This window comes from Drosophila bipectinata, chromosome 2R (genome assembly GCF_030179905.1).
Source record: "Drosophila bipectinata strain 14024-0381.07 chromosome 2R, DbipHiC1v2, whole genome shotgun sequence".
In the NCBI taxonomy this organism is placed as follows: Eukaryota; Metazoa; Arthropoda; class Insecta; order Diptera; family Drosophilidae; genus Drosophila; species Drosophila bipectinata.
This window is the reverse complement of record NC_091737.1, coordinates 23,754,984-23,771,315: the sequence shown is the minus strand read 5'-3', so window position 1 is coordinate 23,771,315 and position 16,332 is coordinate 23,754,984. Positions and strand designations below refer to the sequence as shown.

At 46.9% G+C, this 16,332-nt stretch overlaps 3 protein-coding genes across 5 annotated transcripts; 1 reads left to right on the top strand and 2 right to left on the bottom strand.

The window, feature by feature from the left end:
- Position 1: 1 nt before the first annotated feature.
- On the bottom strand, positions 2 to 9,255 carry Rcd6 (Reduction in Cnn dots 6). Of its 3 annotated transcripts, none has more exons than XM_017238365.3 (4): positions 9,064 to 9,255; positions 2,511 to 2,990; positions 1,822 to 2,061; positions 2 to 1,764 (listed from the first exon to the last, which is right to left on the bottom strand). In XM_017238365.3, exons 2-4 carry the CDS (start codon positions 2,673 to 2,675, stop codon positions 643 to 645), a joined length of 1,527 nt encoding a protein of 508 aa, XP_017093854.2. In that variant the 5' UTR covers positions 2,676 to 2,990; positions 9,064 to 9,255; the 3' UTR covers positions 2 to 642. The 3 variants fall into 3 exon arrangements, with proteins under 3 accessions (XP_017093854.2, XP_017093853.2, XP_017093856.2); XM_017238364.3 differs by lacking the exon at positions 9,064 to 9,255 and adding an exon at positions 8,837 to 8,950; XM_017238367.3 differs by lacking the exon at positions 9,064 to 9,255 and adding an exon at positions 8,506 to 8,668.
- A 457-nt stretch (positions 9,256 to 9,712) lies between these two features.
- Positions 9,713 to 16,177, bottom strand: rig (rigor mortis). Its single transcript, XM_017238376.2, has 9 exons — positions 14,664 to 16,177; positions 14,291 to 14,603; positions 14,073 to 14,235; positions 13,855 to 14,008; positions 10,943 to 11,829; positions 10,718 to 10,883; positions 10,513 to 10,663; positions 10,196 to 10,453; positions 9,713 to 10,139 (listed from the first exon to the last, which is right to left on the bottom strand). Exons 1-9 carry the CDS (start codon positions 16,078 to 16,080, stop codon positions 9,956 to 9,958), a joined length of 3,693 nt encoding a protein of 1,230 aa, XP_017093865.2. The 5' UTR covers positions 16,081 to 16,177; the 3' UTR covers positions 9,713 to 9,955.
- Positions 11,920 to 13,855, top strand: LOC108123261 (cilia- and flagella-associated protein 206). Its single transcript, XM_017238378.3, has 3 exons — positions 11,920 to 12,640; positions 12,697 to 13,046; positions 13,101 to 13,855. The coding sequence occupies exons 1-3, from the start codon at positions 12,004 to 12,006 to the stop codon at positions 13,842 to 13,844; spliced, it is 1,731 nt and encodes a 576-aa protein (XP_017093867.2). The 5' UTR covers positions 11,920 to 12,003; the 3' UTR covers positions 13,845 to 13,855.
- Positions 16,178 to 16,332: the final 155 nt, after the last annotated feature.

Sequence of the window (16,332 nt, the reverse complement as noted above, 5' to 3'; positions counted from 1 at the left end):
GCCTTTTATTACAAATATGTACAATTGTCGATCTGTGGATGGTTAGACTGTCGATCGGAGTATTGTTATCCGTATTCCTAGTAACTTAAATAAACGATGAATTTCCATTTCGATTAGCGGTCGATTCTTAAAACTAGTAACTTGGGGTTTCGCTGTGATCTGGTCACAAGCTAGTCGATGATTTAACCAGTTATTCTATAGCTACGTTTATAAGCTTGTTATTTGCAGAATCAATTATTTGAAATATGCCTGATATTGGAACTATATTTGTTTGATCTTTTGAACTAATCGCAATTAGTGAGGAGAGCTTCCTTTATTTACATTAAAAATTGTTTAGGAAAGAGTGCGATAAGCAGACTTCTGTTTGAATTTGTGACTTAGATGCTCTCTATAATTTATTTTCAAAATTTGCTTTTTTTAGCACACTCTTATGATAACTTTTTTTGCAAATATTGCTTTTTTTAAACGTAGCATTCGATTCTCCCAGTGTAACGTTAGTCTACGAACTGAAACTGAGTTAGTTTGTGGCTCTTTGGTCGTTATTCCGAGGAATCTCATTCTAGATTGAGCAGGTCTTAAAACTACTGAGCGTAACCTAGGGGGCTGACTTATGGTGGATCCGGGACTTGGACGGGCAGTGCCTCAAAGGGCTACATCGCGATACTTCCGGTAGTCGTCGGACTCATTACCCAGTGACAGTTTACTGTTGGCTGTGATGTACGGATTGGCATAGTTGGCATAGCCGAATCCCCCGTAATACTGCAGCTGCTGGCTGTGAGTGGATCCGCGACGCTGCAGCGGCTGGGCCAGAACCGTTCCTGCAAATCCTCCCGTGGAACTGCAGTTGGAGGGCCTTCTGTAGATTCCACCAGGCTGATGGAGGAGCTGTTGCTGCTGCTGCTGTTGGTGGAGCAGCATGGCCAGATAGTACTGCTGCTGCTGGGTGTAGTTTTGGAGGAGATTGTTTCCGTAGGCAGTCAGGTCGTTCTGCACCTTACTGATCCCGTCCAGGTTCTCCAGGGAGACGCAGTTTCGGGATAGCTTGCCAGGAGGCGGCTGTTTGTGGCTGCCTCGAGGCCGATTACCGCGCTGGTGGGCAGGCGGAGGTGTAACCTGCTTCGGCTCAATGGAACAGTAAATTGGATCATTGCTGGCCGACCCAATCAACGAGGGCGGTGAGGGTCGGTGCGAGTCCTGGAGATTATTCTTCAAGTCGTCGATGGTGATGTTGAAGTATTTGGCGTTCTTGTCCTCAGTGTCCAAGACATGACGTGGATTGTACATTCCTGGGAGAGTGCAGCGCAGATCCATCAGTGATTGGGCCCGATGTCCAGCGGGTGCTCCTCCAGCGCCACCCCGCTGCATTAATGTGGCATTGTTGAACTGCTGGGCCAAGGCTGGGGCAAACATGCTGGCGTTGAACTCGTTTTGCGATCCAAAAGCCTGGCTACCGGCCAACTGGTTATTCATTCCCATTCCCAGTGGCATCTTGGCCGTCGTCTCGTCGCATAGCTGGTAGCCGGCATTCTCAAAGCCACTCAGACGCTGGCTGGAGCGGCGGGAGTCCGCCTTGTTCATCGGGACACTGGGCGCTGGCGTCTGCAGGGACAGGCGAGTGGCCAAGCCCTGCAGCTGGCTGAGCACCTGCGTCTCCCGGCGCCACCGAATGCCCGTGGGAATAACGCAGATCAGGGCGAAGCAGTTGATGATTAGACGGATCAGGTAGGATGTCAGCTCCGTCAGCCCGTGCACCGATTGGAGGCCCTAGATAAACACACAGACATTAGTAATCTGGTTAAATATTCAGTTTGTAACACTTACCCAGTGCTGGGTGGTCATGATCATGACGAAGACCAACTCGGGAATGGAGAGCAGACCGATAATACCCGACCAGGCGAAGAGGGGCCAGCACAGCCCACTGACCAGCCCGTGGATGAGGATCGTGGTGGCCACAAACATGACGAAGTAGAGCGAACAGAGAGTGTAGGCTGCGAAGGGCAGCTCGCCGTGGGCCTCCAGTATCCAAGAGACCTCGCACGAGAAGGCGCCCAGGTAGACGATCTGCGGGGGGAATTCGCGGAAAGCAGAAACGGGTAGAGAAATGGAAATTAGCCGAGATTCGTATTCAAAGAAAAGCGAAAACATAAATCAGGCGATGGCAGACAGAAGATGTGGATGTGTACAAAAACCGGAGACAACATTGCTCCGCAACCATCCATCAATCAATTAATGAGCTCCCACCGCCTCCTCCTCCTCCTCCTCCTGGTGCCTCCGACTCGACTGTCAACTTCGATGCCAACAAAAAGCATAAAGATGAAATTTTTACATCTGGCACGATGTGCAAAAAACGATTTCATTTCATTTTCACTTAATGGAGCAAACATTTTTTCACACTGATAACGGTAACCGACAGGTAGACATTCGGACACATGGAGGAGGCGGGCGGAAAGATGATGATGTGATGGGCATATATCACCCCAAGTGGAATAGCTCCCCGATTTTGCACTTACCAGCAAGAGAACGGCAACCACGCAGCAAATAATGAATAGATTCGCCTTTATGAAGCGCTCCATAATGCGTTCGTTCCAAAAGTTTTGTATGCTATTGCCGTTGCCCGGCGGCCGCTTCTTCAATGAGGACGGCGACTGCTTTTCACTGGCCTTCTGATAATTCATTATTCGTGTTTCGGTTTCGGTTGCGATTGCGGTTGTGGTTGTCGAAGATGGTGGAGGAGATATGTATGCGTTCAGACAGGTGTGAGGTGAGTTGCGGTTTTGCAGAGAAACTATGCTGGATGCTAGCTGGAGGGGGTGGTGGCCTTGGCTCCCCTTCGGGAGCAGGTCAGTGGTGCGATGCGAGGCGATGCGAAGCGATGTAATGCGGAGTTCTAGTTCTGGGTTTATGTTTGAATGGGTTTCGAGTCCAGACCGCTTGTGGGTTGAATGAAAGCGTTAAGCGGCCTAATTGAGCCGTGTCATGCTAGGTTGGTGCTGAAATGAGAATTCGAATGAGTGCCGAGCTCTTCAGATGAGTTCAGTTCGATACCCAAACAAAAGACTTAGGCAACGAACTTGTTTTGGATGCTTCACATATTTCCGTCAAAAAAAAAAAAGACCAACACCAGCACAAGCACACAAACAAGCACTCACAGTCCAGCGTCGACTAACGGCCTGTGCCATATTCTCTAGAAGATTTTCACTTTTCTACAAAGCCAGTTCGTCGACCAAGTCTTTTGTTGTCTATTTGGCATTGCTTTGGCAAATATTTAACCCCACACAAATAATAAAGTGTGCTAACCGAAAAGAGAAGCTTCTGCTTAAATGCAGGCTGTGTCTGGCAGATGTATGTTTCTGCCAGTTACCTGTTGCCTTATGTCACGACAAATGAATTCGCAAGCTTGGCTAAACCCAAATCAATTAATCAATTACACATGTCTACAAAGTCAAAACAAGGGAACATTTTTATACCTGAATTTGTTTGTAGATTCTATTTTTAGCGAGAAAAAAATTGACAAAATATCTAAAAAATATTTTGTCTCGGGATTTTGATGCAGAATTGTAGCGAATCGATCTAGAAATCGTTTAAGGTACTCCGCTTGAGAATCGGATGAGAATTGGGGAAGATATAGCCATCACTGTGGACCCTAGAGGGGAAAACCCCATTTTCAAGGGACCCCATCACGAAAATTTGACAAAAAATTAAAAAAATATTTTGTCTCGGGATTTTGATGCAGAATTGTGGCGAATCGATCTAGAAATCGTTTAAGGTACTCCGCTTGAGAATCGGATGAGATTTGGGGAAGATATAGCCATCACTGTGGACCCTAGAGGGGAAAACCGCATTTTCAAGGGATCCCAACACGAAAAATGGACAAAAAATCTAAAAAATATTTCGTGTCGAGATTTTAATGCAGAATTGTAGCGAATCGATCTAGAAATCGTTTAAGGTACTCCGCTTGAGAATCGGATGAGAATTGGGATAGATATAGCCATTCCAGTGTAGCCTATAGGGGAAAACCCCATTTTCAAGGGATCCCCTCAGGAAAAATGGACAAAAAATTGGAAAAATATTTTGTCTCGGGATTTGGATGCAGAATTGTGGCGAATCGATCTAGAAATCGTTTAAGGTACTCCGCTTGAGAATCGGATGAGAATTGGGAAAGATATAGCCATCCCAGTGTACCCTAGAGGGGAAAACCCCATTTTCAAGGGATCCCCTCAGGAAAAATGGACAAAAAATTGGAAAAATATTTTGTATCGGGATTTTGATGCAGAATTGTAGCAAATCGATCTTGAAATCGTTTAAGGTACTCCGCTTGAGAATCGGATGAGAATTGGGAAAGATATAGCCATCCCAGGGTACCCTATAGGGGAAAACCCCATTTTCAAGGGATCCCCTCAGGAGAAATGGACAAAAAATCTAAAAAATATTTTGTCTCGGGATTTTGATGCAGAATTGTGGCGAATCGATCTAGAAATCATTTAAGCTACTCCGCTTGAGAATCGGATGAGAATTGGGAAAGATATAGCCATCCCAGGGTACCCTATAGGGGAAAACCCCATTTTCAAGGGATCCCCTCAGGAAAAATGGACAAAAAATTGAAAAAATAATTTGTCTCGGGATTTTGATGCAGAATTGTAGCGAATCGATCTAGAAATCGTTTAAGCTACTCCGCTTGAGATTCGGATGAGAATTGGGAAAGATATAGCCATCACAGTAGACGCTATAGGGGAAAACCCCATTTTCAAGGGATCCCCTTAGGAAAAAGGGACAAAAAATCTAAAAAATATTTGGTCTCGGGATTTTGATGCAGAATTGTGGCGAATCGATCTAGAAATCGTTCGAGGTACTCCGCTTGAGAATCGGATGAGAATTGGGGAAGATATAGCCATCACAGACCCTAGAGGGAAAAACCGCATTTTCAAGGGATCCCATCACGAAAAATGGACAAAAAATTGAAAAAATATTTTGTCTCGGGATTTTGATGCAGCATTGTAGCGAATCGATCTAGAAATCGTTTAAGGTACTCCGCTTGAGAATCGGACGGAAATTGGGAAAGATATAGCCATCACAGTGGACCCTAGAGGGGAAAGCCCCATTTTCAAGGGGTCCCATCACGAAAAATGGACAAAAAATTGGAAAAATATTTTGTCTCGGGATTTTGCTGCAGAATTGTAGCGAATCGATCTAGAAATCGTTTAAGGTACTCCGCTTGAGATTCGGATGAGAATTGGGAAAGATATAGCCATCCCAGTGTAGGCTATAGGGGAAAACCCCGTTTTAAAGGGATCCCCTCAGGAAAAAGGGACAAAAAATCTAAAAAATATTTGGTCTCGGGATTTTGATGCAGAATTGTAACGAATCGATCTAGAAATCGTTTAAGGTACTCCGCTTGAGAATCGGATGAGAATTGGGGAAGATATAGCCATCACTGTGGACCCTAGAGGGGAAAACCCCATTTTCAAGGGATCCCCTCAAGAAAAATGGACAAAAAATGTAAAAAATATTTTGTCTCGGGATTTTGATGCAGCATTGTAGCGAATCGATCTAGAAATCGTTTAAGGTACTCCGCTTGAGAATCGGATGAGAATTGGGAAAGATATAGCCATCCCTGTGGACCCTATAGGGGAAAACCCCATTTTCAAGGGATCCCCTCAGGAAAAATGGACAAAAAATTAGAAAAATATTTTGTCTCAAGATTTTGATGCAGAATTGTAGCAAATCGATCTAGAAATCGTTTAAGGTACTCCGCTTGAGAATCGGATGAGAATTGGGAAAGATATAGCCATCCCAGTGTACCCTATAGGGGAAAACCCCATTTTCAAGGGATCCCCTCAGGAAAAATGGACAAAAAATCTAAAAAATATTTTGTATCGGGATTTTGATGCAGAATTGTGGCGAATCGATCTAGAAATCGTTTGAGGTACTCCGCTTGAGAATCGGATGAGAATTGTGGAAGATATAGCCATCACTGTGGACCCTAGAGGGGAAATCCGCGTTTTCAAGGGATCCCATCATGAAAAATGGACAAAAAATCTAAAAAATATTTTGTCTCGGGATTTGGATACAGAATTGTAGCGAATCGATCTAGAAATCGTTTAAGGTACTCCGCTTGAGAATCGGATGAGAATTGGGAAAGATATAGCCATCCCAGTGTACCCTATAGGGGAAAACCCCATTTTCAAGGGATCCCCTCAGGAAAAATGGACAAAAAATCTAAAAAATATTTTGTATCGGGATTTTGATGCAGAATTGTGGCGAATCGATCTAGAAATCGTTTAAGGTACTCCGCTTGAGAATCGGATGAGAATTGTGGAAGATATAGCCATCACTGTGGACCCTAGAGGGGAAATCCGCGTTTTCAAGGGATCCCATCATGAAAAATGGACAAAAAATCTAAAAAATATTTTGTCTCGGGATTTGGATACAGAATTGTAGCGAATCGATCTAGAAATCGTTTAAGGTACTCCGCTTGAGAATCGGATGAGAATTGGGAAAGATATAGCCATCCCAGTGTACCCTATAGGGGAAAACCGCATTTTCAAGGGATCCCCTCAGGAAAAATGGACAAAAAATCTAAAAAATATTTTGTCTCGGGATTTTGATGCAGAATTGTGGCGAATCGATCTAGAAATCGTTTAAGGTACTCCGCTTGAGAATCGGATGAGAATTGTGGAAGATATAGCCATCACTGTGGACCCTAGAGGGGAAATCCGCATTTTCAAGGGATCCCATCATGAAAAATGGACAAAAAATCTAAAAAATATTTTGTCTCGGGATTTGGATGCAGAATTGTAGCGAATCGATCTATAAATCGTTTAAGGTACTCCGCTTGAGAATCGGATGAGAATTGGGAAAGATATAGCCATCCCAGTGTACCCTATAGGGGAAAACCGCATTTTCAAGGGATCCCCTCATGAAAAATGGACAAAAAATCTAAAAAATATTTTGTATCGGGATTTTGATGCAGAATTGTGGCGAATCGATCTAGAAATCGTTTAAGGTACTCCACTTGAGAATCGGATGAGAATTGGGAAAGATATAGCCATCCCAGTGTACCCTAGAGGGGAAAACCCCATTTTCAAGGGATCCCCTCATGAAAAATGGACAAAAAATCTAAAAAATATTTTGTATCGGGATTTTGATGCAGAATTGTGGCGAATCGATCTAGAAATCGTTTAAGGTACTCCGCTTGAGAATCGGATGAGAATTGTGGAAGATATAGCCATCACTGTGGACCCTAGAGGGGAAATCCGCGTTTTCAAGGGATCCCATCATGAAAAATGGACAAAAAATCTAAAAAATATAATAAAAACACAATTAAGACACACTTGATAAAAAAGAATAGTCTTATAAGAAATCATTTATAAGCCAATTATCTGATGGAATGGCCGTCAAAATCATGCTGTTGAGTGTAAGCAATTGAGACGCCTCGCCAACACATCACTCTGAGCCGAGTTAGCGGCTTAGTCAGATACGGTAATCTGCCCATAATAGACAAGCGTCATCAAAATAGTGGCGACGAACTTGCTGGCAATGTTGTCAGCACGCAGGTGCGCCAGCAACATGATGCGACGATCCACCTCGCGTGCGTGTGCGGAGGCGTCTCCACTTGGGATGGGAATGGGTGGGCATAGCTCGTCTTGGGTTGGGTGCCACCGCCTGTGATTGCTACCCCAAAAATGGTGCGACGCGCCGGATATGCGCACCTTAAATCGTTGGACGCTTACTTGCCCCCCATTGACATTCCGCCAACGTTGCAAAGCAAGTGCCGAGCTTTTTCCTGCTTGGCTTTCTTCGCTGGCCGGAAAGAATTGCAAGCTAACAACTTCTTTTTATTGCTAATTAGCTGGACAAACTCATTCTCGCTGGGTTGTCCGGTTTTTTGGGAGCAGAGCTGTCGTCGCAATCGAAACGGGTTTTTGGCGGAAGGTCCGGCGGCCATTAGCACTGAAAGGCAGAGTGGCTGGCGGGCAGGCAGGGGAAGGGGGATGGAAAGGAGGCAGTCGAATTCGTAGCGCCCTTGACTGAGTGCCACACCCATTGCGGAGCGACCCCTTGCCACTGGGCATGGAATTCGTGATTACGAAATTATGCAGATCCAACATAATTTCTGTGAACCCGGTGTGACCGAAAAAATGCGAGCAGCATTTCAAAATATTTTGCATTGTTTGGTCCGCTCTGCGGCAAATTAAATTAATTTTGTTATTGTTATCCATAATGCTAGGCTTGCAGCAGCTCCATGACGAGTTCAATAGCATAAGTGCAACAATGGACATGGCAGCACAGTAAACTCCAGCTCCAGGCCAGTGAATGCATGAATAAACAACAATGCAGCAACTAAGTTATGCAAATTGTTATTATGAAGCCGATGTAAATCGAAATGGAATCGAAATGAAATGAAATGAAAAGCCCAATGCGTTACCGTTATGCTGTGCGTTTCAAAATGCAATCATCTATTATGATATATAAACACAGCATGTATCGGAGCGATGTAAAAAATACCTTTCACTTTGCCTTATTATTGCCAGAGTCAGAGCCAAGACATCCCAAGCAGTTACAACAGGCAGAAGAAAAGATACCAAAAAGTATTCGTATAAATGGAAAATAAGCACGGATCGTAGAAATTATCAGTGAAGCAAGAAACGATTTCTCAGCGACACACACGCTCCCCCAGATACGCACTCACACACGCGTCCGGCGAAATTGTTCAGAGTTGAGTCATGCCGAGTACAAAAGCTGTCTTTCATGCAAATTGCGTCGCCCGATTTTGTGGGAGACTCTGGCTCTGGCTCAGGCCTTGCCTTAATGGGGCGTTCTTGGCACTTTTACTCACACAAGCCGATTAAGCCGGAGAACTCGTTTGGAACATCATCGCAAAAGCGAAATGCGCTCGGCCACAATTATGGTATGATTGTTATTTAATTGTACAACGGTTAGGCCACAGGCACCAGGTCAAGTCGTCAACTCTGACTGGCTGACTAGCTGACTGGCCGACGACGGGACGTGAGAACAGCGGACACACAGTATGTGTGGCTAAAAGATAAACTGCGGGTCACTCACTCGCACTCGTGAAAAACCGTAACAGAGCCGGGGCTGCTAACGGTACACGTTCCAACTTGGCGCGCTCGCAACAGTTAAAAGTGAAATTCAAAAGACTGAGGAAACGAACTTCGCCACCGAACGATATGCCTGTCCGCGCGATCTAAGCGTGCGCTACCGCTACGACGGCTGTTTGGCAACTGAAATGTTAAAGCATTCCAGCCCCAAGTCTTCAGCCGAACCCCAGCTCTGCTCTGTTGCTCTGCCGTGCTGTCGTTTCGTTGATTTACATTTTTTTTCCTCTTGGTTTCGTTTGTTTTGGGGCAATGCTGCAGCAAGTTCACTCGCTTGACTCTTGTTCCAACAATTAAAACTTAATTTCTAACTGCCATTGGATGCTGTTGGTGGTGGGCTGGAGCCCGGCCGTGGCATTAGCATAATTTCGGGGTCCAGAAACAAAGCCCAGACGAAAATGAGGCCTAACGGTCATACTTTTGTTTGGGCCAGCTTTTACGCCTGATAACAAATGGTCGCCGCTTGGACGCTGCGGCGGCAGCTTGTTCTAATTAATGCTCGCTGGGGTTTCTTCTCTTCTCGTTTTTCGTTTATTTTAAATTCAATTTGAGTGTGTTTGTGTGTAGTTTACTAGCTATTGTGCTGCTGATATATGTTTTTCATTTGGAGTTTCCCTCTTTCTTCGGGTTTAATTAAATTAAGTTATGGAATTCAAATGGTAACTAAAAACAGTTTCAATTCCACTCAGTCTCTGACTATCTATAAAAGAAATTATAAAGTTCGTTGGAGAATACTCTAAATGCCTAGCTAATAGCTTAGTGATTGTAACAAGGTGACGTTGAAAATGTAAACTAAAACAGCCTGACTCATTAATGGCTAATCCTAATACAACATTAATCTATTCCGCGTGATCGGCAGCTTCTCCGTTCTGGGCTGGCACAGCGGCCTCAGGTTCATCCAGCACAGATTCCAGCTGTCCGATGCGCCTTATCTGACCCATAAGCTCGGCTATCTCGGCTGTGCGGTTACGGTACTTCCTCAAAAACAAGTAACCGCGCAGCATCTCGTTGTCCAACACACATCTGTCAAAGAAACCAATTTAGATATTTGGCTAAAGCTCCCAATAAATCTCACTCACATTAGAGCCGCCGCGCCAAAGTTGCCAGTGGTTTCTAACTGGTCCAGCCAACGGTTGATTATCGTTTTGATCAAGGGATCAGTGGCTGGAAGAGATACGCGTGCGTGCGCAAGGGCTTCTTTATAATACTCGTTCTCCAGAAACATATTTATGGCCTCTTTGTGCATTCCCAAGCCGAAAAGATATGTAGCGGCATGAAGAACATAGCCCTTGTCTTTCATTTGCCTGGCGTAGGAGCGACAGCACTCCTTCCAAAACCTGGAATAGGTCTTCAAACTTAGAAAAAGCCTCATCACACGAAAATATGGTAAACTTACGAGAAAGATACGGCGGGTGCCAACGAAAGGTGCCATTCAGTAAGGGTATGGTTGTGCATGTGCTGAAGCAGTTCTTCACGCAGCTTGAATGAGGATATGGACAGGCACAGTGGAGCTATGTCCGGAGTATCCGAATGCTTTAAATTGGTCACTGAAATAAATGATCTTACTATGAATTACTCTCCTTTTTATGGATTTCACTTACGCTCTCTACAAATAAGGTCCTTGGCCATCATTTTTGTGCCAAAAAGCTTAGACAACAGCACAGACTTGTCTATCTTGACAGCGTCTTCGGTTAGGACAATGGCCAGCTTCTCCAGGGCGGACTTGTTAAGCTCCTTTGTGGCAAGGAAAAGACAAGTGCGGCTATGCTGTAGGAGAAGGCTATTCAGTAAAGATAAAACTACAAAGGGAGACATGTTTTACTTACGAAAATAGCACTCTCAGCTGCTTCATTGGACTTGCATTTGGCACACTCCTGAGGGACATCTTTTTGTGGCTTCGAGCCTAGGCTAAGGGCAGCCATCTCCACCACAGGGACTTCCTTTGTTGGTGCGCTATCCTCCGTTTGCTCCTTTGGGGCTTCAATCGCGGCATCCTTTACTTCTTCGGCAATTTCTGGCTGCGGCTTGGAGGCAGCCTTACGTTTATCGCGCCGTTGACGCTTCTTCTCTGCTGCCGTGAGAACTGGCGCGAAGGGCTGAATAAGGGACTTGCTGGCCCACTTCACATTAAGCAGTGCATCCACCTTGGAGCAGATGGTTTTCTGGTTGCCGGTGAGAGCGTTTTTGATGTCCACGAGCTCCACGGAGACGGACTTGCCGGAGCACATGATGATATTCTCGTCGGAGGGCAGGAAAATGCCACACCACATGGGGCAGTGATAGGTGACTACAAGCGGCGGCTTCCCCGGATCATCGGTATTCCACAGGCACACCGTTCCCTCGATGTGGAAGGTGAGCAGCTGATTCTTTCGGTTGTTGCTCCACTTTAACGACGTGACGGAGGCCTTCTCCGCGGTGGCCGTGAAGGTGTGCACCTTCTTCCAACTACGATCTTCCGGATTAAACTCCATGATGAGCACCAATTTGTCGTTGCCCACCACAGCGAACTGGTTGGTGTCCACGGGACTCCAGGCTATATCGGTTACGTAGCGAGCCAGCAAAGCGGACTGGCGTATGAAAGGACTCCAAGTGTTGTAGGTTTCGGAGTTGCGCTCGTGCAACTGCAGCAGTCCGTCCTCAGTGCCCACGAATAGGAAGTGTCCACGGACACTCAGATAGCTCGGTCGAGCAATGGAGGTTACAATAATGGGTTCTGCAAAATAAGACAACCAAGTTTGTAAGAAACTTCAACAAACTTTCTACGAGAAGCTCAGTAACCAGGGCAACCCAAAATAACAAACAGATGAAAATTCCCAATCCGTTGGCTTACACACATTTCCTTTCTAAGAATTTAATGACATAACAAATTAAAGTTCGGTTCGTTACCATGCCGCGCCACAAGACCTTGGTGGACATTGGCCAGCGCATTATGAAGCGCTTCCAGCTGCTGAAGCTGGAGGTGGAGGAGGACTTTGTGATCTATGCGGTTCACTTGCTGGCCCGAGACTCCCGACGAGGTCTGTTGAAGAGCGACCTCAACAAGCCCACGGCCTGTGCCCTCAACTCGTTTGTGGACATGGTCGTGGACAGCTATGTGAGCCCCACAGACTGCACCATGGTCAATGCCAAGATGGCCTGGGTAATGAAGAAGGGCTTGACCATTGACCTGCAGTACGTTAAGAACCAGTACGAAGAGAAGTTCCACCAGGAACTGGAGATACTCATAAAGGACATTCTCCAGTACCCGGAGACCTGCAGCAAGGTGCAGTTGGACCAGCTGTTTGCCAAGATGCAGGTCTTCATTGTGGCCTGCTACCACCTGGGCTGCCCCAAGAACCATGTCCTGCTCAAGCTGACGGCTCAGGCCCTAAATAGCGTCATCGGACGCAGTGATCTGCAGAACTACGTGCTCAAGAAGAAGTACCATCGGCTGGAGTATCTGCAGCGTCTGGCGGCCACCGTGGGTGGCATCGTAATCTACAACAACGACGGTCCTGACGGGGATCGCGACAATGTGAGGAGTGGTAAGTGCAGTGAAGAGATTCTTTTAGGATTCTAACCTTTAGGGATCTCTTTAAAGTCATTAACGATTTGGAAATGGCGCAGAAAAATACCGAAGCCGCCTTTGCGGCCAGCATGGAAAAGGCTGATGGAGTGCGAAACATCTGCCAGGCGGCTCTGGAGGAATTAGTTACGATCGATTCCAAGGAAGAAATGATCAGCTACAAAGTCCCACTCGAGCACATGGACCGGCTAAACCAGTTCTCCCTGACCTATTGCATGTTGCACCGATGCCTCACAACCTTAAACTCGAACTACCAGACCACTGCCTACTTGATCGAGGTGGAGCTCAAGCGATACAACTGCGTAGTGGCCAAGATCAATGAGACACTTGCCATGCGCACCGCCATCGAGTCGGAGTTGATCTTCGTAAGTTACAAATTCCCTATGGAAGTATCATTTCTAATCCAAGTTTTCTTTCAGCCGCACTTCGTGTACATTGCCCAAGTTTGGGGGAATCTGAACAACTATCTGCACCACATTGTCGAGCTAAACAAGCTCAGGGAGCAGTTGGAGGCTCTGGTGGTTGATGACCTAGTGACCCTGGCCGAGGCCACTGTTGCGGAGCTGCAGGCGTTGCACAAACGCATCAAGACCGCGAAGGTCGTCACCTTTGAGGAGCGTATGAACGCAGTCAAGGGCCTGAAAACGGACGGAAACTTTTGCAACCTGGCCCAGGCGGACATCAAGGAGTTCTGCGGCCTGTTCATGACCATGACCAACGGCCTCTTGATGCCGGCTAAAGCAGTCCGAAAACTATGCTCCAACGTGGATATTTCCTTCGGCTTTCGGAATCCGCAGTTTGCGCGGTTTGCCGAGCTCCGCTTCGAGCCTTTCATTGCCGCCTTCAGAAACGTGGTCTTCAACAGCGCCAACTTGACTCTTCTGTTCAAGATAGATGACCAGCTCATAGCCCAGGAGCTGCAGGATCTGATTGTCGAGCCCCCCAAGCAGATCGATGCCGGCAACCAAACCGAAATGGTCGTCACCAACGATCTCTCGCCATCGAATTGGATCAACGTCACTTGGAATGTATGGGATTACCACCGGGAAACCATAAAACTAGCCAACATGCGCAACCACCAGACCCACGATTCGCAGACCAAAATAAGCTATGGTACGCGTAACGCCCAAAACCAGACCTACAATACCCGACAGCACAACTGAAGGAACTTACCGCCCTTGGATTTTCGAAGGTCGAAGAACCCGAACACGCGGTTCACCACGAAGTAGATGAAGTCGTCCTGCCACGCCAGGGAATAGATTTCCTTCTTGTGGGGAGTTCGTAGGATGGTCTTCACCTTCATGCGTTCCACATCAAGGATTCCCACCTATTTGTTAAATATTTCAGATTACATTGGTCTCCAATAAAGTAAACTCTCAAACAAAACTTACGGTCCCATCAAAGCCGCCAAAGGCCAGCTCCAAACAGTCGGGACTCCAGGCCAGGGAGTACACATTGCTTGACACATAAACGCTATCTATCGGCAGGCAGCTGGTGGACAGCTTCGATATGTCAAAGAACGCCACACGGCGGTCCGAGCAACCCAAGGCAATTCTAGACGAAAAAAATCTCAATAACTGGCTTAAGGATGAGTCCATCTTATACGTACTTGTTCATGTCATCCGGGCACTCGGTCATTGCCCGCACTCCAAACGCCACAGTGCCGTATGTGGAGCTAACCTGTCCAGTCTTTACGTTGAGCCTCCCGATCTGGCGGTTGTTGCGGCACACCCAAATTTCCGGCTGACTCGGTGGGCATGCAATCATAGCTATATCGGTCAGGTTGCTGCAGCAGGTCTTGTCCCTGTTGATCTTGTAGCGCAGCATCTTGCGATCATACTCGAGTGTCCAGAAGAACAACTGGTTGCGGCTCACAGACACAATTGTGCGCTCGTTCAGCCAATGCACGTCATTGTTCTTGCCTGGAAGGATTCAGGAAGTTAAAAAAAAGGAAATTATGATCATATTTCAACAAAGTTTACCTGCAGTTTTGCTCTTTGAGTAATTCTTTCCAGAGTGCCCTCCGGTGTTAGTGTTCCAGATCATCATCACCTCGTTCCCATCGATGGAGACCAGTAAAGTGTCCGGGCGAGGGGTGCTCACCGACAAAGAACTCAGGGTATCGGTGCTCCCTGACATAATCGACTTCAGATTCAGATTCGGTGGCTCAATCTTGGCCTGGGGCGTTTCAGGAGCATGCACCTCCGCCTGGTGATAGATGTGATGAAGAACTTCTCTCTTGGGCTTGGCGGCCTCGCCATCCACAATCACGGCATCGTCGCTGGACGAGCTGTATTGAATGACCTCCAGGCTGCCCTCGGTGGACTCGCTATTGTCCTGGTGGTTGCTAATGGTGCTGTCATCGCTCGGAGGATCTGTGGGCTTGGTGGGCTCACAGTCCTTCAGCGTCACCTCCACATGCTGAACATCGGCCTCCTGGCGATGGGCCAGCAGCTCAGCCTTCATGCTTTCGCATGCTTCTACATAATCCAAAACAGCAGCTCCCGATGGCTTCTCCAAGCCCACAAATTCTTCGCCGCAGACGTCGGACGACTTGCGACGGACAGCTGCTGGAGCTCCAAACTCGCCATCGAGATGATCAAAGTTATAGATGTCGAACAGATCATCTGAATCTGCCGCCTTGCTCTTGACTAACGGAGGAGGCTTTGGCTTGGGCTTTTCATCCTCTGTGCCGTTGCGGCTGCGCCATTTCTCTGGCTCGGCTTTTTCATCAATTTCCTCTTGGCAAGCGTTGACTTCTCGCCAGGCCAACCCACAAATGGCCGCTTTGTGGCCACTGAACTTGTACACGATGCTCATTTTTCGCAAGTCACAGACCATTACGCTACCCGCGGCGGTTCCTACGGCGAACAGATTGTCGTTGTAGGGCGAGCAGCGCAGCATAGTGAGCTGATGGTTGCGCGGCGCCAAAAATGTGGGCCGGCGGCAGTAGGTGTTAGAAGCCACACAGTAGATGACCAGGTCGCTGGCATCTACCGACAGAATATTTCCGTTGGCCAAATAGCTCATCAGCAAGGAACTGCTGGTGTGGTGGGCACCGCGCACATCTCGCGCCTCGTGTTGGTGCTGATGCGCCTTATGTCCGGTGACCGCCTCTCCGGAGTCGCAGTCCCAGACTTGGACACTAAGATCATCTCCGACTATAGCAAAGTGCTTACCTGGTTTGCCCCACAAGGGACTCACATCCAGGGCCAATATATTAATGCGCGTCGACATGGTTAGCACCTCGGGCCTTTCCTTGCCATTTGCCGGCGGTGCGGATATAAAATTGATGCACCGAATACCGGCGTACAGAAGGCTGCCATCAGGAACGGCCGCCGCCAAGGAAACCATTCCCGGCGGGGTAGGCACATTGTTGAACATCACCGAATTATTCATTGCATAGGAATCAAGTTTCGTCTCGAAGGATTCCCGCTAACATCCGGCGTCAAGATATTTCCTTTTCATCCAATGAGTGTTAGAAAGCTTGTCAAGCTTTGTGGTGCTGCCACTATTCGACGCTATGCCACTATGGTGAAGAATAATAATGTGTATACGATTTTTAACACAATATAAGAAATAAATAAAATTTTTGCTTTGTGAATTGGATTGCCACATATGTTTCAGAAGAGTGAAGTTGGTGTTTCACGA

Bases quoted from the DNA above. Each gene is read 5' to 3' on its own strand.
- Rcd6 (XM_017238365.3), bottom strand. From the start codon at position 2,675: ATGAATTATCAGAAGGCCAGTGAAAAGCAGTCGCCGTCCTCATTGAAG. The intron at 2,062-2,510 runs GTAAGTGCAAAA...TTCCCCCCGCAG, and splicing joins TGGTTGCCGTTCTCTTGCTG to ATCGTCTACCTGGGCGCCTT. The intron at 1,765-1,821 runs GTAAGTGTTACA...GTGTTTATCTAG, and splicing joins TCATGACCACCCAGCACTGG to GGCCTCCAATCGGTGCACGG.
- LOC108123261 (XM_017238378.3), top strand. From the start codon at position 12,004: ATGCCGCGCCACAAGACCTTGGTGGACATTGGCCAGCGCATTATGAAG. The intron at 12,641-12,696 runs GTAAGTGCAGTG...ATCTCTTTAAAG, and splicing joins TCGCGACAATGTGAGGAGTG to TCATTAACGATTTGGAAATG. The intron at 13,047-13,100 runs GTAAGTTACAAA...GTTTTCTTTCAG, and splicing joins TCGAGTCGGAGTTGATCTTC to CCGCACTTCGTGTACATTGC.
- rig (XM_017238376.2), bottom strand. From the start codon at position 16,080: ATGAATAATTCGGTGATGTTCAACAATGTGCCTACCCCGCCGGGAATG. The intron at 11,830-13,854 runs GTAAGTTCCTTC...CTTATTTTGCAG, and splicing joins CCTTCGAAAATCCAAGGGCG to AACCCATTATTGTAACCTCC. The intron at 10,884-10,942 runs GTAAGTAAAACA...CTTCTCCTACAG, and splicing joins CAGCTGAGAGTGCTATTTTC to CATAGCCGCACTTGTCTTTT.